General features: G+C 41.6%; 1 protein-coding gene across 5 annotated transcripts in view; it reads left to right on the top strand.

The window, feature by feature from the left end:
• Positions 1 to 25,089, top strand: part of kiaa1522 (KIAA1522 ortholog) — a 40,060-nt gene that overhangs the window by 7,182 nt on the left and 7,789 nt on the right. The window contains exon 1 of one of the 5 annotated variants that reach the window (XM_005940881.3): positions 43 to 5,645. The exons of 3 other annotated variants lie outside the window; for them this stretch is intronic. In XM_005940881.3, coding sequence (XP_005940943.1) covers positions 5,510 to 5,645 — 136 coding nt within the window. In that variant the 5' untranslated portion in view covers positions 43 to 5,509. Of the gene's footprint in view, positions 1 to 42; positions 5,646 to 17,644; positions 23,854 to 25,089 lie in introns of those variants that run through there. One more of the 5 variants, XM_005940882.3, reaches the window with a different exon arrangement.

Genomic DNA, 25,089 nt, shown 5'->3' with positions numbered 1-25,089 from the left:
GTGTGTGTGTGTGTGTGTGTGTGTGTGTGTGTGTGTGTGTGTGTGTGTGTGTGTGTGTGTGTGTGTGTGTGTGGTTCAGTTATGTAATATGTTGTAACAGATACACCTGTTGAAAGCTGTTTACAGGATACAGCTGCGTCTTTGTCCATTTTTATTTCTGTGAAGAGAAGAAGACAATGATAGCACAACTCAGAACTCAGCGAGCCTCGAGTAAATTAAGGACTATAAAGTTCTGATAACTTTCACTTGATGAAAGACCTTGGAATAATAACTAATGTCACCAATGTTTGTTTCTAATCTAGGCTTTTGCCAGTTTCTTGTGGTTCAAGCTTAGATATTTACCAGGCTGCAGTGTTGTCAGGTTGTGCTATCCCACATCGGCACTTGTGCTTGACAAATGTTGATCTGGAAATACACTGTGGGGTCAGGTCTTTTTCATAGCGACTTTGACTAAGACATGCTAACTACTTAGCTTGCTATGCTGACTGCCTGTTGGTTTTCAGAGTGTAGCTTGTTTTTGCTGAGATTAACTCTCTTCATCCCATGCTTTGTTGTTAAAGTTAGCACGTGGTTTGGTTTTAAACAGATGATTCATCAAACCACCTGCCAAGTATTTCTTTGAAACTCCCAACTCTTCTCAAACAATTTACAAGGTCCACTTCCACGACGCTTGTGTGAGCTTGATATTTATTTAATATCTCCAACCATGAGGAAAATAAGCATAAGTGATGAGAGTACATAAAATACTTGTTTCCTACATATAAAGCCAAATGAAATTCTAATATGACACAGACTTTGTACTGGAGAAATCAACACCAGCATAATGTTGCTTTTGAATATTAAGTTCTGTTTGGTTCAATGAATTGTCAAAATTGGTGAACTCCATTTCTTTTTCTTTCACTGGTTTTCTTTCAGCAAACAAACATGTACAAATTAATCACTATACTCTTATCTCTAGTATATGTGAAATAGCACACACAACTGGCCTGGGCTTAACTGGGCTTAATGTTAACCTTTTATTTAGTTATTTCATAAATTTGACCAAAGAACCAAGTTTTAGTTGTTTAGAGCTTTTGCTTCACCAACTATTCTAGCAGTGGCATGTGTTGACTCTTACAGAAAGGCAAGCAGAGACATTTGTGCTGTCTGTCTGTATGCTACATGGACATGTTCACCTTTCTGCACTCTTTTCTGGCTACCACTATAGTTAAATAAATATCTAGTAAATTATCTGTTACCAGGACAAATCATTGAAGCTGGTTTACTTGCTAATGCTAGCTGTGTTTCCATATGAAGCGCAGGTCGTAACCTTCTTTAGTTCACAAAAAATAAGTTATCTTCATATCTCCACTCCTGAAAAGTTGTACACTGCTCCCCCATTTCACTTTATTTCATTTTTTGGGGGTGTAAAGTGCTTTGAAAAATATTAGATTGTGCATTATGACAGTAAACATGAATGTAAGCACTGGTTTGTGGATGAACATCTTGAAGCCTTGTGTCTGGCTTCAAGGTTGTCACAGTCTTGTTTTATGCCCATATTTAGTTAAGAGGTTATCGGCTGATGCTAGCTAGCTTGATAGGCAACTGCACAGGTGAATCGGACAGATGTCTGCTGACATGTAAATAAAATACCCTTTGAAGCGTTCTTAATGGAATTATTAGGCAAAAATAAATGTAGCTTGCTGTGCAGTGAATACTATATACAGATCAAGCTCAAAGCCACCGTGACATCAAAGTCTTAAAAAATGTCAACTTATTAAAAATTATTTGTTTTCTCAAAGGCGTAAATTAAGTGTAGAAGAATAAAACAGTTTCCTCAACCCGGTTGCAAACATGTTTTTTCTGCTGTACAGTTGGGTGCGTGGTTGAGACAAGGGAGCTAATGGGGAGTGAATCGCTTTTGAAGCCAGCCTTGTGTGGCCGCAGGAGGGACTGAACGAACGTTGCATTTCCACTGCATACGAAGGTTTGCATACGAAATCCTATAACATATTTGCAGTTCTTGTAAATTCTTGTAAATTACAGCGATTCCATTTGTCTTTGTTGATCTGCTGCACTTTGCGTCATCCGTGCACATCTTTGTTACGTCTTTGTTACGTAAGCGCAGCTCAAGGCTCCATGCACACAATAACTAGCAGGCGAGGAGCTTTATCACAGTGATGTCTGATATGAAAGGAGAGAGATCGCTTTACTTTGATAAGTTTCAAATTATGTCTATTTTTAGATTTGACACGGCAAGCACTGCTTACCTTGCTTGTCCCGTTAGAATGCCAATGAGGCTAGACACTGGTTGGGGTGGAAATGAGGCAGGTATAGATTTGAATGAGGATCTCTAGGTGACCAGAATGAAATGAGGCGAGTCATTCCAGTCAATGTAAAAGGCAGAATGGCAGAAGAGAGCTGACACTTAAAACACAGAATAGAGGCTGATTGGCTCACAGAAGGTAGGATTGAAAATGATTAGACCAGATTGATGACGACAGAATGAAAAGTGATGCAAAGAATAGACTGGCAGGAATGCAGGCTGACACAGGAATAGATATCTTTCTTACTTAACTTGCCCAGAAGCTTGAGTTTTACATTTTGACACTTGCCATCCGGTTTTCTATCTTTTAAGCTGGACATGGCCATATTTGGAGAAGACAGTAGAGCTAGGGAGTTACAAAGGAAAACATGTATTTCCCAACCAGTTGACAAAAACCTCCCTGATACTGCTAACACCAGCATATTGTTGCAGTTGTACTTTGAAAGGAAGTGGAAGACTTGTCAACAAAATAAAAGGAAAAATCTCTGAAAGCTGTAGTACAAATGTGAAAAGTGCTACACAAACTTTTTGTCCCCCTTTTTCAAGGTTTGCTACCACTTGGCTAGTAAGTGTTTGAAAACAAACATGAAAAAGTAGAGGCAACCGTAGCAATCTGCTAGCAACCAAAACAGTCAGAAGGAGTCTTTCGTGCAACACCTTCTTTACAAACGATTTCACCCAACCACATCCAGGAACCTCTGCCTGACAGTTTCCCAAGCAACTGGTGGTTGTATGACATCCACTATGGCAGACAACTCTTGAGCGATGTGCTCATGAAATCAGCTCAATGCCAAAGAAAAATACTTCAGTTGCACCTGCTTTTTTAGTCAGCAGATGTCACCGTTTAGAGGGGAACTTCAGGATCATACCTGAAACTGTCACCTTCGCTAGTCTGCAGCTTAATGACAGAGTGCTTTTGCAACACCAGCGTTGTTTGTCCTCAGGGGTTTAAATAGTGATAGCAGAGCACTGCCACAAGATGGAAGTGCTGGGCTGATGTAGGCAGAATTATTGAGCGTGAGGATTTCACTCTAAATGCTCGTGCCACGGTGAAGGGATAGGATCAAGGTCATACAGCGCAACAACGTATCATGACGATGAGGCTTTTAATTTGCAACTTCTTTAAACAGATGCTGTCTGACGGGGCGCTTTTGATGGGACAGATATGCACACACACACACCAATAAAATTTTAAACAGTAACATTTAAAGAGAGATTCCTTACTCCTGTTTTGAGACTCTGGTGATGGTCTCCATGACAACAGCATTCCTCTACACAAATGTCCTTTAATGTACGCATGCGCACGTGTACGCACATGCACATGCACGCATGTCGACTCCCCTTTTTTCATGTTTCTCTTTTTTCAGTTCCCTTCAACTGTCAGATCCTCAACTGTCTCCTGACTCTGACACACGCTTTCATCACGCTCATATTGAAATGTATCTAGGGCACGTTTGCCACTATGCTTTGCTGCTCACAGGTGAAGGCATGTTACAGAGCATCATCCCTGTGCTGACCTGAGTGAGATCTCATAGTTTTATGAGGGATGAGACGAGGAGCTCAGTGTACTCTACCAGCGCAGATGCACTGGGTGTGGTTGTGTTGGCGATGCATTAGGAGGCAGCACATCGTTCTGAGTGTTTTAGTGAAGATCGTTTTACACTCTGCAACAGGAAGCTTGCTGATATCATAAGCGCACTTCTCTCCTTTCTCCTTCCTCTGTATGCAGACACAATCTAACACACATATAGCATGAGCATTCATATTTCATATTTGGAAATTCCCAGTAAGTCCTCCTGCTCCTCAGAGCCAAATCGATTCCTCTTGTAGAAAAAGAAGGGATTGTAAATTCTTTGCCCAGCAGCTCTCCCCATCCACGCTCCCCCTCCCCTGACAGTAAATCTGATTTTTCTTTTATTGGAGCCTTTTTTTTTTATCTTCTTCTCTACACATCTGAAGGAGCAAGGGCTGGAGGGCTGTGCATGAACAGGGCTTCGCTCACGAGAAATGCGCATTTTTTCTTCACCGGAATTTCACTTTCACCTGATAGGAGCACCGTGCTATGTGGTGATGGTGGTGATCATCATCACCATCTCTTCCTCTCTGACCTCCTTTTGAACAACTGCAATCGATCCACAGGCTCTGGGAATGGTGTCATTCCTATCTGGTGACAGCAGAGGTCATGACATCATCACTCCAAGACACATAACCTGCCAAATCGTCACTCGGTGTTCATTTTTAGGGTTAGACGGGGAGGTGGGAGGAGCCAGAAGGAAAGGGAGCACAGGGAACGAGGAAGAGGATGTTACAGGAAAAGATTGGACTCGACACAAGTGATTTAGTTTCCCCAGAATTCCCCATTATCCCTATTTCTGTAACTCATCTGTCTGGCTCAGCATTTGTATTTCCTCTAAGCGTAGTCGGAGTGATCTCATATCAAAACAAGCTTTGATCCTCTGACTATAGTTTTTATATTCGGTTTGTGTTTGTGTGTGTGTGTGAGATGAAGGGGAATTTCAAAGAGTGCCAGACAGAATATCTTCACCTGTCAAGATCGGCTGAATTATTAAGCATCCATATGCTGTTCTAAGCCCACACTCTTTCCTTTATTTCAGTATTTATTACTTATTCTGTGTTACTCATTCGCAGGCAGTAAATGCTACAGACCACCCTTCTCATCAGGCTGCTTTTGGTTTCTGTTTGCGTGTGAGGCTCAAAATGATGGAAATAAGTCTAATGTGGTGCTTGTGTGAATCCTCTGCTTTGGAGCACAGCGATCACAGTGGGAGGGGCACACACACATACACACACGATTCCACGCATACATACGTACACACCCACAAAGTGAGGCTTGTCAGTGCTGAGTGTGTCTTCAGTGGCTGTGCTTGACTAGCAGTGGTGAACGGCAGATTTGAGTGGACATTTATGATTTATGGAGCTTTTTTTTGTTTGTCGCACAGGAATGGTGTCAGTGGGTCTTTAGCAAAGATAGTCCACACTGTGGCATGTGTGTGTGTGTCAGCAGGACTGAATCAGCAGGAATGATTTGAGCTTTATTGACTTTGACTCAGAGTGTATGCTCATGCTGGAGTAGAAAGGATTTAAGAGTAAGGATACAGATGTAATGTCACAGGAGGAAAACATGGTAGAGCCACTCTAGGGGCCAGAGGACTGCCCCCCTCTCTCAGAAAAAAAAAGAAAAAAATGGGAAACGGTATCCAGAAGAAGAAGAAGACGACAGAAAAAAGCTCATCTTCCTCTCCATCCTCGTGCCTGAGTCCCAACAGGGAGAAACCTAAAGGCATCTGGCTGTTTGGGCATGCGGACAAACTGACAACAGGTAAGGTTTTGTCATTTGCTTATTGTCATTTTAAAACTGAAGGAGGAGTTTGAGAAGAGATGAAGCTGACTTTTAGTTGTGGCTACTCGTGCAAGGTTGTGCAAAGTAGTTCCCACAGTCAGCTTTTTATGTGCAGGGTGAATATTCCCATGCTGACTTCACCTTAGTCAGCTGCAAGGGTTCCTGCTTATTGCACCAGTGTGCACAGGAGGACTGTGTGTGGGTAAAGTTCTGTGTTTGTGTTGTGGAGATTTCTTTTCCTGCTGACAAATGATCAAGTTAACAGAGCGTTTTATTTTAGCGCTAACTTTACTCTTTTTGTTCCTCGCTGCTCCTCTACCCCACCCTTCCATCCATCCTGAACCACCCTCAGTGTGTGTGTTATCTTTGGGCTGAGAGTGGGGGATTATTTTATGACTGTCTGACCGCTATACCTGCTGTGGAAAATAGAGCTTGGCCTGTCCCACACTGATCGTTGTCTCTGTTAACTGTCGCCAAAGCAAAAAAAAGGAAAAAAAACCCTGACAAACAGGTTCAGCCCTGACACAAACAGATAGATAGTCAGATAGCGCTCTGCTACTGAGATTTGTTTTTCCACCAGGGCGCCATGGCATAATCTTTTTATTTATTCCTCTGGAGTGGCTTTGTGTTTCATGCTTTCTTCCCTGAACCAGTCCTATTTTTATTCTGCTGTTTGTAATGGTGACTGATAAAATCTGGTCACTTTAGCCTGTCTTCTTCTCTGTCTCTGTATTCTTCTTTTAAAGTTAAGAACAAACTAGATCTGGGGTTGTTAGGTTACAACACACATGGTTTTATTTTGACTAAGCCTGGGTTTCCTTCATAGACTGTATATAAAAGATGGGCACATCCACTGTGACATCACTGACTGGTGTCTGGCTCCACAATTTAGTCACCAATATGTTTATATTTTCAGACTATAAACATGGTTGTTTGTGCTGTTTAACATGGGAGTCTATGGGGGATGGAGTTGCTTTTGGAGCCTGTCTTTTTCATTATGGGGAGATTAAATTGTCAATGCTGACCTTGCAAGATCAGAAACTAAAAAAACACTTTATGAAGGCAGCTGGCTCACAGTCTTGTAGACATCCCACTCTCAACAAACCAAAGTGTCTTCATGCTTGTTGCTGTTAAAAATTTGAACAAACTGTGTGGCTTACTGTGTGCTTGCATACACGTCTGCGCTCAGGGTGGTCAGTGTCTTTGCGAGCATGCGTGGTTATCGTCTTCTGTTCTCCTGTTCTCATTCATGGGGGGGTTTATTCAGAAAGACTGTGAATGCATTCCTACATTCCTGCTGATTTACTTATGCATGAGCACTCATCCTGCACACAAACCCACAATTTTCAAGAGCAAGTCAAAGTGAAGCTTCTGAGGTGATTGTAGCTGCCCTTTGCAACACAAAGAGGCAAAATAAAAACAGCCTAGAGAGAAAGAGAAAGGGAAAGAGAGTGTTGTATTGCATACTGTTGAGCTCTGTGCTGTAGGTGTAAAAGGGAAACACACAGAAGATGAACTTGGTTAACTATGTTTCTGTCTCTGTGGTTCTGGGTGCGTTGCAAACTGGAGCCCTGCCTCGCTTTCATCTAACACCTGAGAGCTTTATATCTGGGATTTTGGCACCCGATAGAGTGAGAAACGACTGGATGTCACACCTACACCACCTCACTTGTTCTGTATTTTTGATCAAGGTCATCAACTGGAATGTGTGATGTTTCCCAAGGCTGGTCAAACTCTGTTAAACATCTCAGACTACATAATGTGAGAAAAAGCATTTTCCGCTATCCTGAGTTCTTAGTTTTTTGCTTATTTTTCAAACTTACATGTTTCAGATTGTCAAAAAAAATCTAAAATGATAAATTAAATAATCAAAATAAATACAAAATGTAATTTGTAAATGATGAGTTCATTTATTGAAGGAAAAAAACTATCCAAATCTGCCTGGGCCTGTGGGAAACAGTAATTGCCTCATACTGTTAAATCATGAGTTAACTGTGACTAGCAACACCCAATCAGGAAAGGGGCCATGCTTTGTCATGGCACAAGATAAATATATATGCACTGTCCTGCAGAGCCCTCAACCCCTTGAGCCAGCTCATCACTAAAACTGGATATAGATTTACGAGTCGAGTGACCATCAGCCACCTCCTGTATATGGATGACATCAAGCTGTACACCAGGAACAAACAAGGCATTGATTCACTGATCCACCTCACCGGGATGTGCAGCAAGGGCATAAGGATGTCACTCAGGCTGGATAGGTGTGGCTGAATGGTTGCAAAGAGAGGGAAGGTGATCCAGACTGAAGGGGTGGAGTTACAGGACAGCTCCAAGTACTAGCAAGCTGAAGGGTGGTAATAAGATTTGAGTTATCAATACAAATGCCATACTGGTCATCAGATTACTATGCTGGGATGATAAGCTGGCCACAGGAGGACATAGATGTCACTGATGTCAGGACACCAAAACTCCTCAAAAGCGCCTACAAGAGGGCCTCAGGCAGCTGAAGACAGATGGTGATGAGGAATAGGAAGAGTGGGCCGATGGCGCGATATGGCAGCATCGCTTTTGTCAGTCTGCCCCAGGGCAGCTGTGGCTACAACTGTAGCTTGTACCAGTGTTCCTCCACCAGTGGAATTGTAAAGCGCTTTGAGGGTCTCAGAAAGTGCTATATAAATGCAATTCATTATTATTATTATTAAACACACACACGGCCCAGGAGTGTGAAACAGAGGTTTTATATTCAGGAAGGATGGATGTAGCCACCACTGCATCGTGTACTGGTTAGTAAAGTCTCACGGTGAAGTCTTGACCTGAGGGAGGGAGGGATACTGCATAGTCACAGGGTAGTGACTAGTGAATTACGCACTTAAGTCATACCTTGTTCTTCCTGACTTGTTGGTTTTAACAGGAATTATAATTTCCAAAATAAATGTAGTGTTCGTTCCACTGGATTTCTTTTTGCAACCAGAGGACCAAAATAAACCATGCTGGTTTGAGGCACTTTTGCTTTGGTTTCATTTTTCACTCCTATCATTTAAATACAGTCTGTGTTATTAAGTAATTCAATTGTTTTTTTCTTGGCTTTATCGACCCTGACAGAACATATTACAAGAAAGCCGTTGTAGCAGATTTATGGCACATCCACTGTACATCCACTGATGTCAACTGTAGGGCAGCGGCTACAGTGGATTAGGTTAAATTATACACACACAAACACACACACTGACTGCTGATGGGCTTGCAGATGTTTCATATTACTTTCTAATAACTGTCCACTGTGCTGGAAGAACCTCACAGCTGGCTTTTATCACGGGGAAGTCTGAGTTCATCTTCGCTAGGATGAGGTGTCAAATAACACATGGAACAAACTGGTATTACTGTAAATTTCAAATATCAGTACATATCCTTGAACCACACCACTCCTCTAAATCTTAGTTCGGCTTTCACTCCTCTGTTTGGTTATCTTCTTAACCTTGGACTCTTGGCGAGTTATTTATCTTAGCATTCAAAAGGACAGATATTTACCCTGGACTGGGCAAAACGGGAAAAGAATGTGGTGTTGTAGCTGATAAAGGCCAGAAAAGTGAAAGAACGCAGATGACAAAATTAGGGTGGGAGAATAGAAAGAAGGTTATACTGGTAGAGGATATAATTGGGACAGAAGAAGAGAGGAACACATCGTATAAATTCGTGACTAAGGCTGCCAGTGTATTTCCCTCCCATTCTTATTACAACTGTCTTGTGCGGGTAGTGATATTCCATATTCCATTATCCAGCCGGGTAAGGCTTGCCTAAGCCTTTTGATTTCTGTAAGCGGGGCTAAGACGCTTTCTTCCTGGTTGTCCTTTGAAGATCTCATTTACTGTGCGCCACTGTCAAAGTCACGGACTCCCTGCAGAGGAGCTTAGCAACACACAGTTGGATAAAGACTAGATGACTCTTCATCTCCGCTATCTATCCCTCCTCTATCCTTCTCCCCATCTGATCCTTCAGTACTGATCGGTTACATTGTGCTGATGTTTCTGTGTGCATCTCCTCTGGTTTACATGCAGCTAAGTGACACAGATCAGGTTATATTTATAGTTCACATCTATTCACTTCCTTTCAGTTTCTTTCCTGCTCTCTCAGAAGCTGCGTTTCCCACCTTATGAGAAAAAACAACGGGGAGAAACAGGCTGATATTGCCATTCTTAAATCTCTTTCCTCTTTACCTACAACTTTGTGTCTGGACGTCAGTACAGTTTGCAGAGACAGACAGACCCCCGTGTTTCATCGCTGTTTCTCACAGGTATTACCGCCTTTTAGTGTCTGCCCGTTTTAGCAGCACAGCTTCCCACCTGTAACATCATGTTTTAACTTGTTGCACAAAATGTCACAAAAGTGATGAAAGCGGATCATTACCTCCTTTCTTTAGCCCGTCCTCCCATGCCCTTTAACGGTAGAAACGTTTGTTTTCTCGCCCTTGAGGAAGGGACAGTTTCGGCAACATACAATTGTGGCAAGTCTGAAATTTCTAGCCCTAGATGCCATTTCCAGAATAGTTTGAAGCAGGCATGCTAACTGATATAGAGCCAGTTTGCAAATGCTTTGCATGCAAAAAGAGAGAGGAAGTGCAGTTGGTTTTGATTTGTATCACTATTTAGTTAAGTTTGTGCAGTAAAACTGTTTGGCTGGAGTTGAAATACACTATTTATTATACCAGTGTTCTCTGTAAAGGGGGACGAGCACACATTTTCTATGCACTCGGTCATTCTCAGGGCTGCTAGCTCTCTGTAAAATACAGTTGTAGGTCCCAACAATACCCTGCACAAATACTGACCACTGCAGTTACTTTTAGGGGAAGATCATCTCAAAATCTTACATGAAGTTGAGGCACATTCAAGTCATTGCTAACTGATTGATGCTCTTCCTGATATTAGTATCAACGCTGGCTAGAGCTGATGTATATCACAGTTGAAAATCTTGTCTTGTGACTACATGTCACACTGTCTCTGAAGCAGAGAGTTGAATAACGAGCTTGTAGCAGAGAAAAATAACAAGATGTTTAAGAAAAACTAAACACAATTGTTGCAAATTGCATTAATAAAGTTTCACATGTCCTTAGATACAGTCCTAATTCGTGAGATTCATAACTACTACTTAAAGTAAAGGACTGCACGTTACTGATGTAATAACACTCACTTCCAGAAGGGGGAGACAAAATTGGCTCTTAAATGCCGTCATTTCAGCCGTGCTAGCATTACTCTACTTAATTAGCTCAGATTCATTTGCAACTTTTTTTCCTAATCACTGCTGCAGTCGTCTACAATCCTGCATTAATAATAACTAAAATGGTGTGCATCATTTCTAAGAAGGCCCTGCAGTAACAAACCCACAGAGAGTTTTCACACAGCTCTGCAGTTCTTCACTGCTTAGGGCCCGTTTTAGTTTTCTCATAATTGTCTAACCTGCAAAAGTGAGTTGAAATAACACAGTTTCCTGAGGCAGCGTCTGACCGTTTGTTGTTGTTGGGTGTCTTTTTTTCAAAAACTTGAAAAACACCGGCGTCGTGTTTCACGCGGTCCAAAAACACAACATTAAACAAATGCTTATGCTTAACTGTATCTACACCGAATATGCAAAATAGCAATTATTCCAACAACGAGTGGTGATTAAAGCAATGTATTAATGAGTAATTAATGTTGCTTTCATTTGGAGAAAGGGCAATACTTTCAATGTGTTATGAGGAAAAGCAGTGTTGACATTGTTGGTTAGAGCTGCATCTCTGGATTTTTGAGTATATTCATCGGGTTGCTAAAAATCTTGTAGCTTCAGTGCAGCTGAGTGATCCCTCTGTCTCCAGTGCAGAAAGAGTTCATGCATTAAAACATAAATTCAGTCAAAGCGTCTTCATCTGCACAGACAAATGCAACCCATGGTGTTTGTGGGAGAGACATCGTAACTCAGAGGTCCGCGTTTTTGCTTCAGACATGATTGTAGAATTGATGGTTTAATGATCACCTTTTTAAAATAAGAACAAACTCATACTTTATGCTTTCATTAAGCCTCGCTTTCTGACATCACTCTGTCCGATCTTTAATTCAAAGCTTGCGACAGTTTCATTAAAGCTGGTCCTGCCGAGCCAATAGATGAATTTTCAACTTCACCACAGTGGCTTTAATTCAAGTTAATCATCCGTGAAAGGGGCTCTTTCATATAGATTTGTCCTCTTATGTAGATAAAATAAATCTGGTTTGTAAGCTGCTACAATTGCTGCGGTAAATGTTCTGTCCAGAGTTAGAGGACTAACATAGAGACTTGGAGTTATTTTGCAAAAGCATCAAGAAAATTTCACCAGCAGCTCAAACAAACTTAAATTTCTTCTCCTTATCCAGTTAAGTGTGGCCAAGCATTGATAATATAAATGCTGCTGATGTTGGACACATGTGAGACAGCATGTGAAAACTACTACATTAATATGCAAAAGGTCAGATGTCATTCATCTGTTTCTGTGTATTTTCTATGAATTTTTAACTTGAAGATGTCAAACTGTGTCCAGTCTTTGATTTATTGTGGTTTGCCTATGAGCCAAATAGATAAACATTCATTTGTAGCAACAAGAAAAAATGATTAAACCTTTGATAAAAACATAACAAGGTTTACAAGAACCGGTTATCACATGGCATCATCAAAAGTTGCCAGTCTCAATAAGAGCGATACATTGGCTAATTTGTGGTGTGTGTGGCTGCAGTGAGTGTGTCGGTTTCCCCCGATAACTGAGAGTTTTACTGAATGAGCATTTTGAACAGAAGTGAGCTGTTTGTTTTTAATTTATCCATCAGAAATTGTCCAGTAAGCTAAAGTTTTTCAGGCATAGTTTTGAGAGATATTTGCAAACAGTGAAAAACACTGGAAATTTTGGAAAGGACAGTTCTTTGTGATTGTGTCATTGCTTGGCTGTTTATTGTGGACAGTCGGGATCCTGCGTCTGCATGCATCTCTTTTCCCGTGCTGTGCCACATATACAGAATGTTAAGATAAAAATGTGCTGTTTTTACCCCTCAGCTGTAAAAGGACATGTTGGCGGATGGGTGAGCGGTGAGGTCACTCATGTTTGTGAATGAAAGTAACTTGAGAATGAGGATAACTTCAGAACGATGTGGGATTTTGAAATTCATACCATAGATGCATCTACAAAAAATCTCAGACAACTTCGAATCTCAGTGACCTTGCACTCAAAGTCAAGGTCAGAGGTCAGGTTTTCTGAAAATCTTTGAATGTGATAACTTGTGAAGGATTTTCAAATTTACACCATATACTTGCACCTACTAGCAGGCTGACGGGAAGCACTGGCAGGTGCCAGCAGGGGTGCCACCAAGGGGGGACTGGCAGGAAGTAACTGCCCCCCCAATACTGCCCTATGTTGATAATTTTAATAAATGCGAACACAAGAGAGAGGAAGATACCCTACAATGAGCTGAAGCATTAGCTTATTCTTTATTGTTATTTATTGGGCTCCGTCACTTTGCAAATTGGGCAACTTAAACAAGATGACGTGTGTGAGGCATCATTCTTTACTTCTAACACTTGGTAAAATAAAAAATAATTATTTGTGGCTGTAACTAAAATGTGAGCATTTTGTGAGCACCATCGCTGCATGCTCGACTCTCGGGATTCAGTAAAGCTCTCTTATTGCATGTTTATGGCGGCAGGATGGATGTTCACAATTAAATTTATTTCATTCACAACCAATTCAGTCTTCCTGTTTTTGATCAAATTTTCCCCCGTCTGGTCGCCCAATTAAAAAATAAATAAATTCTAGAAATGCCCCGGGTCAGGAGACCTTGGATTCATGCAGGCACAGGCGTTATACACTAAAGCAGAAGGCGGTGAGGCGGTGTCAGCTTCAGCCTCTTTTTCTACTCCAACATTTGGCAGCAGGTTTACTCAAACGCCTTTTCACACACATTTAAAAGTGTTTTCAGGCCGATTCAGTCCGAGTGGTTCTGACTTGTTTACGAAAGGGAGGCTTAGCTCATTGGCCGTGCATAATGGGATCTCGCAGAGGAAGAGTGATGAGCAAGAGAGAGTGTTTCTAAGACTTTAATGAAGGCTCACAGCTAGCAGAATGAGCTGTTGTTCTCAGTGGCTAGAAGTCACTCGCAGAAGTTAGTAGACACATGCTAGACTCATTCTCTGCATGTCTTTCTCTCACACACACTCTTATATTGCTAAGCTTCCACTGCTGGTACATTTACGTGTGTGTTTATCACATGTGTGTTGTAGTGTACGCTGAAAACAGGCTGCGTCTGTTCAAGCCTAATGCGAACGGTGTGATTCGGATGACGTGCACTTAAATGAAGATGTCCGCCCCCTCGTTGCACCTCGCAGCCCTCTGTGCAGGATGTCAGCAGATCCTCTTATTTATTTATTTTTGCTCCATGTAAACTCTGCTTTTCACATTTAATGGTGGCAATACAAACAAGTTTATCTAAAGTATACCACAATGCCTTGTCATATTCCACAAGTGGACTTGAAACACAGCTATGACATTTTCCACAGCTTTGACAGCCTCTCTCACAGCAGCTACTGGCTAACTCTCATGCATTTATCCATCATAACAGACTGATGATCCATTTAGAGGAGAAAAACAAGGGGTGATTGTTTTGAAGAAAAAGAACTCCTTTAACTTCTCGAGGAAAATAAGTGCCTAAAATTATGGAAATGGCATTTTGGTTAAATAGGAAAAAAAGAAAAGAAATGCAGACATAGCTTTTGTCAACCGATGAGTCAAGCCAGAGTTTGACATTTACATTTTGTGGCATTGCTGTCATTGAGAAAAAAGGTCGAAGAGGTTGGGAGTTTGAACAGCTGCTAAACGTCAAGCAGTTTGCTCTTTATCTCGGCTGAAGTTTTATTGTGAAATTTCAGACAGGATCCTTATCTGAGACAGCGGTCACGTTATCCTGTGAGCTTTCATTTTGCAAGCGAATTTTGGGAACGTTCCGAGGAAAATGATAAGCATGAACATGAAACACGGGCTGTGACAAAAATCAGTTTTCTTTGTAAAGCTTACAAATTCAGATAAAGGAAAACGAAAAGAATTATGCATCAGAAACCTGCATAACTGTGGCCATACCATTGTGCAGGAAGATGGTGGGCTGCCGCCTACAGGTGGATAGCGAGTTAAGTTGTAAAGCGCTATACAAATACAGACCACTTGCCATTTACCAAGTTAACCACTTAAATTGATTTCTGGTGTCTTCGGGCAAACCGTGCAGATTTGGACCTTGGTTTTACTTTTTTGTTTTGTATTTTTGCTGATCTATTTCATTTGCAATCACATTTTACTGTACTTTGCTGCATTTGGGTAGGTTTAGCCATTAACAATTGCTTGGTTAGTGTCCGGAAAAGGTCATGCTTTGGGTTAAAATGCACCCATTCACAACAGCAAACCCCACACTGAAAAATTATGATCCAGCCCTGCTCAGAGATGAGTCCTGACTCCTCACCATTACAGGTGCATGGGCTCAAACAATCTGCCTCACCTGTTTCCGTTTTCATATCCAGCTGTTTCTTTCAGGTACATTAGACGTAATAACTCGGTTTCACAACACACGAAACTCTCATTTTATGTTTAGTTCAAAATGAACTGAATTTTGATCTAAACAAAAAAGTGAGATGCCACTTGTAACAGTGGAAGAATTTTCCAAGGTTTTAGCTTCTGTGCAGTTGTGGTTTTGTCGGTCCATTCGCATCCACCTCTGTGTGACTGCACACTGGGCATTATTATTGCAGTATGCTTTACACTTGCACCCTTTTGTCTTCTCCCATGGCAGATTTCTCTGGAGGCCCACATTGCTCTGCAGGAGTCCGGGGTACCCCTGCACTCCCTCCCACACACCAGTTGGAACGAGATAGATTTATTATCTTGTTTGGAGTTTGTAGATGAATGTGGCAAATAGCGGGTCAACTGTGAGTGTGCTGTGAAACATCCATATGTGTTTATAGAGCTTTCAGTCTGGCTCACAAAAAGCTTTTAAATGGAAGCGACAGGCAGCACAAACAGCTCACGACTCCTTCAAGAAATATTATGCACAATCCCCTTATCTGGTTAAGAGAGACAGAGAAGAGACAGAGGGGGGAAAGAGGGATAATTACAAAAAGAGTGACGCTTTCTATTTTTAAGCACAGCGGCTGGTGTGGCTCCTAAGTTTGGCTCTGTGTTTGTGTACCCCGCAGTGGGTCCTGAGTCCAATCACCTCGGCTGAGGTTTACACCTGCTTCAGGTCGGGATTAGGAAAAGCAACAAATACAGGATTTATCTCCGGTAAATAGGCACCGGTGGGTTAAGACGACACATGAGCTAACAAGGCATTGCATTAATTTAATTGTGCTTAAGCTAAGTGCAGAAAGGGTCTAAATGAACCAATTTTACATTTCAGAACCTGTATCAGTATTTGTTTGAGATCTCACCTTTATTACATGTTTTTTGTGTATTGTTGGCCCCTGAGTCCTAATTTGTTAAGTGATTAGTGCTGGTAAAGCACCTGTAAATATTCTATTACTGGCACTCACTAAACCTTCACTACAATATTTCAACTATGAGTAAAGATTTTGTTTTTTACATAAAACCTATTTACCTACTAAAATCTTGACGTGCAATGGCTAAACAGTAGCACACTATAGAGTTTGCATTTTAAAGCACCAGCATTAGAGTCTTTCCAGCAATGATCACTGGTTGTACTTCAAGTTATCCGTGTTTGATTAAGTTTGGTTAAGTGTAAAGTTACCAGCTAATTCCATCGAGACTGGTTAGCAACCTCCAACCATAAGCTGCCATAAGATCAACACAGACATAGATACCTACCAATTAGCGCTAAATAAACAACCTGCTGCTTAACACCGAGAAGACCAAGGAGCTCATCGTGGACTACAGGAGGAATGCTGACCCACATCCACCCATCCACATTAAGGGGACGGCTGTGGAGCGTGTGAGCAGCTTCAAGTTCCTGGGAGTCCACATCTCCGAGGATCTCACCTGGACGACCAACTGCTCCAAGCTGGTCAAGAAGGCTCACCAGCGCCTCTTCTTCTTGAGGACTCTGAGGAAGAACCACCTGTCCTCAGACATCCTGGTGAACTTCTATCGTTGCACCATCGAGAGCATCCTGACCAACTGTATAACAGTCTGGTACGGGAACTGCTCTGCCTCGGACCGGAAGGCGTTGCAGAGGGTCGTGAAAACTGCCCAGCGCATCGCCGGAGCACCACTTCCTGCCATAAAAGACATCTACAGGAAGCGGTGTCTGAAAAGGGCTGGGAAAATCATCAAGACCCCAGTCACCCATCACATGGACTCTTCACCCTCCTGCCCTCTGGGAGGCGCTACAGGAGCCTCCGGACTAAGACCACCAGGTACCGGAACAGCTTCTTCCCCACAGCTGTCAGACTCCTGAACTCTGCCTCCTGACATCTGACCCACGTTAACACATGGACTGAACATACACACACCCACAATGGACAACTGTACCCTCAAACACACAATAATAACATGGACTGAACCACCACTCACAACCACTAGCACTTTATATAGCCTCTGTAGGAATTATATCTCACTTATCTTAACTGCACTACTGTATAGCTCTGTGTAAATAATCATTCTGTACATTCGATAATTTTTAATCCTACAACTGTTTACAACTTGCATAGTTCCCATTTCTGTATAGCTGTATATCTCAGATTCTGTAAAGTTTTTATTTCATATTCTGTATAGTTTTTTTTTCATATTTATATCCTGTTCATAGCCTGTACATACTTTAGTTATAGAATATTCACAACATACTTCATACCGTGTACATTATAACATACCATAATAGACCCATTTCTGTAATATACTCACATATCTATATTATTGCTAATATATATTGTAATATATCTATATCACTAAAGCACTTCTGGATGGATGCAAACTGCATTTCGTTGCCCTGTACCTGTGCATGTGCAATGACAATAAAGTTGAATTCTATTCTATTCTATTTTAAATTACAGACTAATAAAATACTAGAATTTCATGTACAAAAACCAAAATCCAAACTTCTATGGCAGGCAGAACCACACAACAAGGCATTATTTATCAGATAATTCCTTTAAAAATGCTTGAATAGGTACCAACATCACCAAAATAATGATAGCTAGCAAACCTAGCTATCAGTTAGTGCTGCCTGTGTTGGTACACATGCTAGCTTTTAGTCTTAGCAAAATCCAAATGTTACAGAAAAAAAAAATCACCCACCTCTTCTTCATAGAGCGCTAAATCATTGTGGTACCTGGTTGTAAAAATGTTTTTCTGTAAGTTAGTTGTTAAACTACTTCATATCGCTGAGTCACCAGTGATGCTGACAAATGGGAGTTTTTGCCTGCCTGGCATAAAACCTGGGCTCATTATTGATGTTTGTGCCTAACCAAATAACCTGTAGTTAAATGATCTAGAAACTGTCATACTCTTTCAATGACATAATTTTGATCACAACTCTTCAGATCCTTGTTTGCTTCAGTGTTTCCTTTGCCCTTCTCATCCTCCTCACCACATCTATTCAACCCACTGTCTTCCTTTCATGTTCCCTCTTCAGCTCACCACCTCTGTTTCCCACCCAGAGGAAATCAGAAATGTGGGTGATGCATAGGTAGCGACATTTACCGTACACGGTGATTTATGTCCTCTCCATATCCTCCTGCCCTCTTCCCATTTCCTCCGCCCCTCTCTACCTTCCTTTAGTCCTATTTTCTTTCTTCTGCTGTCATCTTCGCACAATCCCCATGATTTTTTTAGTACAGGTTTTAGTTTTTGTCTGTTTGCATTTTTTTTCGTACTCTTTGAATGTCAAATGTAATCAGATAAATAAAGTGATAAATGAGCATAATATAACAATGCAATGTTTCCAGACACATTATCACAACATACATGAAATATTCCAATAGATATGTGTGTAAGGGCTGTCGGGCTAGCCTTCATCTCTCCTTCGCCCTGGTAAATACTGCACAACTAAAAGCTGAGGGGAGCTCATAACTCAAGTCCACTACAACAACCACTGAATACAAATCAGGAGTGTAGCAGCCAGCTTGAATAATGACACCTGTGTGTGTGTGCTCCTGTGTTGGGGTGATTGGAGGTTTATTGCTGGTCACACTTTAACCCTCTCTTCCTGTACTGTGGCAGCTTCATTTGTGTGTACAGGGATGGAAAGATCAACCTTAGAAGACTCAGTCGACTGCAAACCTTACACTTTCTATCTGCTGATAATCACTAAACGCTGAATCATAAGACAAGGCAGGTGTCATTTAAAGTCCTGATTGTGTTACTCTGTGGTATAGAGTTCAGTTTTTGTCCACAGACTATTTATTGAAAAAATACAGATCCACTGGCTGGATGCTGGGCTCTATGTAGTTTATATGTCACACACCACTGTGCTGCTGTAAATATTTACTACTTCAGCAAACGTATGTTTATCTGACTGAAAATAGACTCCAACGAAAGCTCTGTTTACTCCAGCTTGATTATCTCTGCTACAATCTACTGCTAAAACATGAATGTTTTGTATCTGTACCTCAAAGGGAGCCTATCATGATCATTTTGAGCCTCGTGTTCTTGTTGTTGTTCTCTGCTAGCATAGCTTTGTGTCATTCACATTTCAGAGTCATCCTTATTTATCCTGGACTGGACTTTGGAGCGGCTCCTTAGTTAATTCACTGTCTAAAACAATCCATTTTTAAGTCCATTGCTCCACCCTTTGAGCTAGCTGTCTTCTAATTGGTTACTTTTTGTTAAACAGAAGTTTTAAACAGAAAGTGGGTGGGGCTTCTGTGCTGACATCATACAGAGCCATGAGTGCAAAAAAATGCCTGAAAGAAAGCATTTAGAGACTCAGATCTGATTTTTGGCTAAAAGCACTTACTTGCGCGTACATTGAGCCTGGTCCTGCAGGAGGTTTCTTCCTGTTAAAAAGGATTTTTTTCCTTCCCACTTTCACCAAGTCCTTGCTCATAGGGGGTCCTCTGATTACTGGGATTATCTTTCTAATATTGGAAGGTCTTAACGTTACAATGTAAAGTGCCTTGTAAAGCCACACACAACCAGTGGAAAACATTACTTCTACATGCCACTGTCACCTGGTGTCCCCCCCTCTTTTTTTCTAATGAGCCCAGTGTTAATGTAGTGAACCATACACCCAGTAATAAACAAAAGCAGTTTTGAAACCCAGCCAGGCATGAAGTGGAAACCCTGTACCTCGTTGTGGTCCAGTGGCCCATGTGCTCACCTGATACGGATTTTGAGGTTGTGACAAAAGCAATACAGCTATCACTCCTTAGTCTCTCCCTTTTTCTCTGTGTTGTTCTCTTCTCCTCATTTCTGCGGTGTGCAGCAAATGAGAGGGTGAGCCGAGGATGTGTGATGAACCACTATGAAATTGTAAAATTTTCCATCAAGGGTGTTTATTTCTGTGTGTTAGCATCCATGTTTGGGCTTGGTCAGCTCACTGGGAGTCATATTTTATATTCAGCTGCTTTTCTTTTGCCACTATCAATGCAAAGTGGCCATGTGTATCTGCTGTAAACATCCTCATCGAATGACCTGCTTTTTTTGCAGTCTCATACTTGCAGTCCAAGCAGAATCAGAGCTGATATAGCACTCTCTAGTGGAGCAAGACGCTATATGGGTGTGTTACATGTTTACCAGAAACCATAAAAAGCTTATGTCTGTGTGCTGCTCTGAGAGATAAGGTAGCTGTGTATAGTAACATTGTTATGCTTGCAGGTTGTAAAGTAGGTCAGTTTCGAAGTTTTTAATAATGTATTGTCTGTTTTGTTTATTTTCATATTTGAAGTGATTTTTTTTATTACAAACGGGCGACTTTGGATAAAGAGTAGAGTTAATTAATCTCATTAGTTTGGATTTAAAGATGCGCTACAGTTGTAATACACATGCATTTCATTTAATTGTGATTAGGACTAATCTATCTGCTCAGATTATAGATTTTACACACAATATCTATGAAAATAGAGGCTCTAATGATAGTTTGGGAATTGAAGGAGTCAGTATTTATTATTTATTTTGTTCCCGACCTAAAACCCTGTGTAGTTTGAAAGCCTTGTGCACTTCTAGGATAAAAAAGAAAATAATATTGGCCAGGACTAGAACTAATAATTGTTTTCCTCTTAAACAATCAGTTGTTACATCACTAAACAAAGCTGCTAATGTAGCAGCTAACTGCCCAACTTAGTTTCCTTCCCTGATAATGTTATCAGTAGTTAAATGTTATTTAAAGACATATTGTAATTCAGTGTTTCTGCCACTTTGGAGTTTGTGTTGGAATTGTTTGTTGATGTTAGTGGTCAGTACTGTTTCTAAGCTCACTGATTAATATTATTCATTTCCAATTTAAATTAACAATGTATTCATGTATTTTGTGTTAAATACATAAAAAAGCTGAATCAACTTTTTGGGATTTCTTTACCTGAATGATTGAGCATGCATCAAGACACATGAAAAATGCTTCACGTGGTTACACAGAGAAACTTTGAATGTGTGGTTTTATTTGATCAGCGGTCAAACATCTGTAAATAACAACCCTATAGGAAGGTTTATTATGACAAATGAGTGTGAGAAGAGATCTTAAAAACCATAAAATATTGAATTTAAATATATGAGTTTTAAAAAATGGGATGTTCAAATAAACAAATAGACATTTTTCTTCCAAACTGCACACACTTTACCTTTTCAGCAGATCACACACCTGGCTGGAGCTCTGATACAAGATGCAAATCAGAAGGCTAAAGGAAAATAACATCCCAAGTCATTATCGTTATTTTAAATGTGACTGTTGCTAATGAAGCATGGGCTGTATTTTTGTGCCTGTGACCTTTTAACAAGCAGGTTTTGTTGGCTGTCTGAGCTCTGATTATTCTTTCACAGACTATTTGACCTGCAAACAAGCCCAACAGTCTGGCACTGGTGATTTATGATATTATCTTTAGACTCACAAAGACAAGGCTGTAAAACAACCTCTGATTGTCCCCTAAAAGGCACACCAGTTGATTTAAAAGTGCTGAAGGAAGTAGGCTACGTAGCACTTTACAAGTAAATATTTGGCTTTTTTTTTCCATCTTTTGACCTGACACCTTGAACTGATTTGGAAACCTGCGTTAGAAAGGCTTTAGTGTCCGTTAGTTTCTGTTTTGTTTAGCTTATGCAGTGGAATGGTTTGTTGTGTGTACTAAAGGCCCTCGCTCCCCTCTGCCCTCTCCACCAGGACCAGATGGTGTCTCTTTAGGCATTCTAATGAATATTGATATGAGGGGTCTTAGTTAACAAGAGGGGGGAGGGTGCATATGTTGGGCCAGGGACCCCCAAAACTGGCATGTAGTAAAGGTCTGTGGTGAGGGGAGTGGGTGTGCAGGGGATTTATATCTGAAGAAAAGGAACGTTTGCGACTTGCAACAAAGCTCCTTTCTCATGCCCGTAAGCTCTCTCTTGTCTCATATTGGTAAGATATTAATATGGATTAGACAGTGATGAGACTGAATTAGTTGCCTGGCGATGTCATCCAGACACTTGAAGATGAGATGCAGAGCAAAGATGTGGTGCAAAGTGTGATATGGCATAAATGGGTAAGACAGAGAGATGACAAAGGTGAGGCAAGTGGGAGCATGAGGTGAGGAGATGGACAGGTTAATCTGGTGGCAGAGTTAATCCTCTGGCACGGCTCCCAGGTCTAAAGCTCCTGAACGCCTCTGTATATTCCAGCCTGGGCTCACCACACTGAGGTTGAACCACTGCCAGCACCCCGGGCTGGGCAGTCTGACCCTGGGGCACTGGGGTGCAGATTTCTTTACGGGAGAAGCTCCACTTTTATTTTACCAGTGCCAGGATTCCTGTATGTGGAGGGATAGCAAGTGAATGATTGAAGGTAATTGCATTACTACCCTCCAGCTGGTGCAAGCCAGCTGTAGCCCCCTGCTGTGACCCTGTTATTGTAGAAAAACACCCATTCAGGGGGCAAGAGAATCAAAGTGCTGCATCTTCACCAGCAGGAAAGCAATCCCGGGATGCAGTACTGATCGTTTGTTTGGCACCGAATCCACATTAACTGAGTTGTCCTGAAGCCGTGTTATATTTCATACCCTCTGCAGTTTGTCAGGAAACATTAGCAGGAACTCATCCGCAGACAGATGATGAACTGAGGCGCTGTCAGCTATTTATAACTCAAATTAGACCTTTGTTAGATATAAGGCTAAAGGGGCAGGCAGGAAGAAGGAAGAACTATAGAAAGATGTAAAGGAGTTGAGATTGGCAGAGACAGGCAGGGGAGTGAGGGTACTGGGAAAAAAGTGATGGAGGGAGACATAAGAGAATAAAACTGGAACGGCATAGCTTTTCATCGTGAGGACACAACCTTCACTGTCAAATGCAGCCCCTGTAGCCCTTAGATAATGAGACACAGTGTCAGACACATGCATACTGCTGAAGGCTTCCAGTAGGGATGTAGAAGCTCCACAACTTCAGATTATATCAGTGACCAAGCGGGTAGTTTTAGAATCTATGGTAGAATATGCAGAAATTAGCTCTCTTATATTGGAACATTTTTCATGGGTAGCTTTGTTTTAATTAGCATAAGGAAGCTTTAACTGGGTTTGCACTGGTGGAGTGTGTGCACAAAGCTCCACACGTGTCTGTCTATACTGAGTGAAGTGGGGGGCTGGTCGCCTCCTGAAAGCCAAACTTTGACAGCCGTCTTGCTGGCGGGAGGGGTTCATCATTTGACAATGGGGAGGGAATAGCAATGGAGGGAGCCTGTGTGAGCAAAACAGACATGAGAGAGAAAGAGCAGCGGGGGAAGGGAGGAGGGTATCAGACTCGGGGATAAGGCAGCTGGGCTGAAAGCAGATCTCATTGTGCGCTTGTCCTTCCCAAGTCCCTCCAAGTCTCTGCAGAAGCACCTGCGATCACTGCTGTCGAGCTCTGCCTCCTCAGTCGAGGCATGCGGATCTCAATCGCAGGTCAAATTGACAGAAGGACGACTTGTTAGACTCTGTTTTGCTTTGCTCTGGCGTTTTGAGTGTGGGTTTTGTTATGGCACTGGTGTAGGCATGGTTGTTTACTTGAGGAAGAGCATCCACTCTCTGCTGTCCATCTTCAAGAAAAAGGGTGAGTGCCGACTCACGTGGAGGCTGCAGTAAATCTCTTTAACTTTGCTGTGATTGATTGTTTAACCAAGCTTTTTATCATACTAAATATACCTTAAAAGCAAGTACTGTTTTTTCATTTTAACTGACATCTACCTCAACAGTTCACAAACACAAACACACCGATGTGTAAGAATTAGTGTTGAAGGTAATTTGGAGGTCCTGTCTAATGAGATAAAGCTCTTTGCTGACTTTTTGGGGGGGAATCGTATTAATCAACCCAAATCCCTAAACCTCCTGCAGGGGTCTGGCAGAGTATCAGGGAGGGCTGCTTCTTCGGTTATTTGTTGCTACTGGTTAAAGTGTTACATATTTGAGTAATTGTCATGAGATGCTCACAGTTGTCAAGTGGAAGTTTATAGACTAAACTGAGTGTAGTCCATCCTAACTGGGAACCAGTGGGAGCGATAAAGGAAGGAAAAGGAACAACTCACGCTGACCCTTGCTCAGCTAAGATTTTAGCCAATTTGCATGACTGATTTCCCATGGAAATGACTTCCCAGTTCATACACAGTTGTGCAGATTTTCATGAATTTGTGGTTCAGAATCCTAGATGTAGCACTGTGATGTAGCTGCCATCACTGTGGTTTACACAAGAAGGCAAGAATCCCCAATTTTATCCCACATGCCAAAGACATGAATGTTTGGTCAGTTGATTCTACGTTAGCTAAAGGTTTGTATTATTGCTTTTCTCTCTTTTTGTTTGCCTTGTGATGGACTGGCAACCTGTCCAGGGTGCCTCTTACCCAGTGTCAGCTGGGATCAGCTCCTTAGCTGTCATTTGATGTCGTGCAAAGCAGTCCTGCAGAGAGACAGAGCTTGGTCCAGTTCCCACACAGGAGTCCTGTTTTTGTAATAGTCTGTTTATTTGATCAGTAAGAGGTATGTGTGTTGTAGTTAATATTTCAGCAGGGTTTCTTGCAGCATCCTTGCATGAGGACAGATTATCGGCAGTAATCCCTGCGGGGTTTACAAGGAAGCAAGATACTGCAGGAGATTAGCCAGGCCATAGTTTACTGCCGAGGGCCTGGCCAGACTGGGATGTCTGCACGCCAAACTTGGATGAGGAGACTTAATAAGAGCGCTGCATTAAAGGTGCGCTGACAAACGCACATTCTTATCAGGTGGAAGTGAAGCAAGTTCTCTGTCAAGTTGATAAATGTCTGTATTTATGCTAACACCACTGCTTTCATTGGGA

This window comes from Haplochromis burtoni, unplaced genomic scaffold (genome assembly GCF_018398535.1).
Source record: "Haplochromis burtoni strain Fernald_Lab_line unplaced genomic scaffold, NCSU_Asbu1 Contig_297, whole genome shotgun sequence".
Taxonomy (NCBI): domain Eukaryota; kingdom Metazoa; phylum Chordata; class Actinopteri; order Cichliformes; family Cichlidae; genus Haplochromis; species Haplochromis burtoni.
Note: the sequence above shows the minus strand (reverse complement) of the source record. Positions and strands in the feature narration are given on the sequence as shown.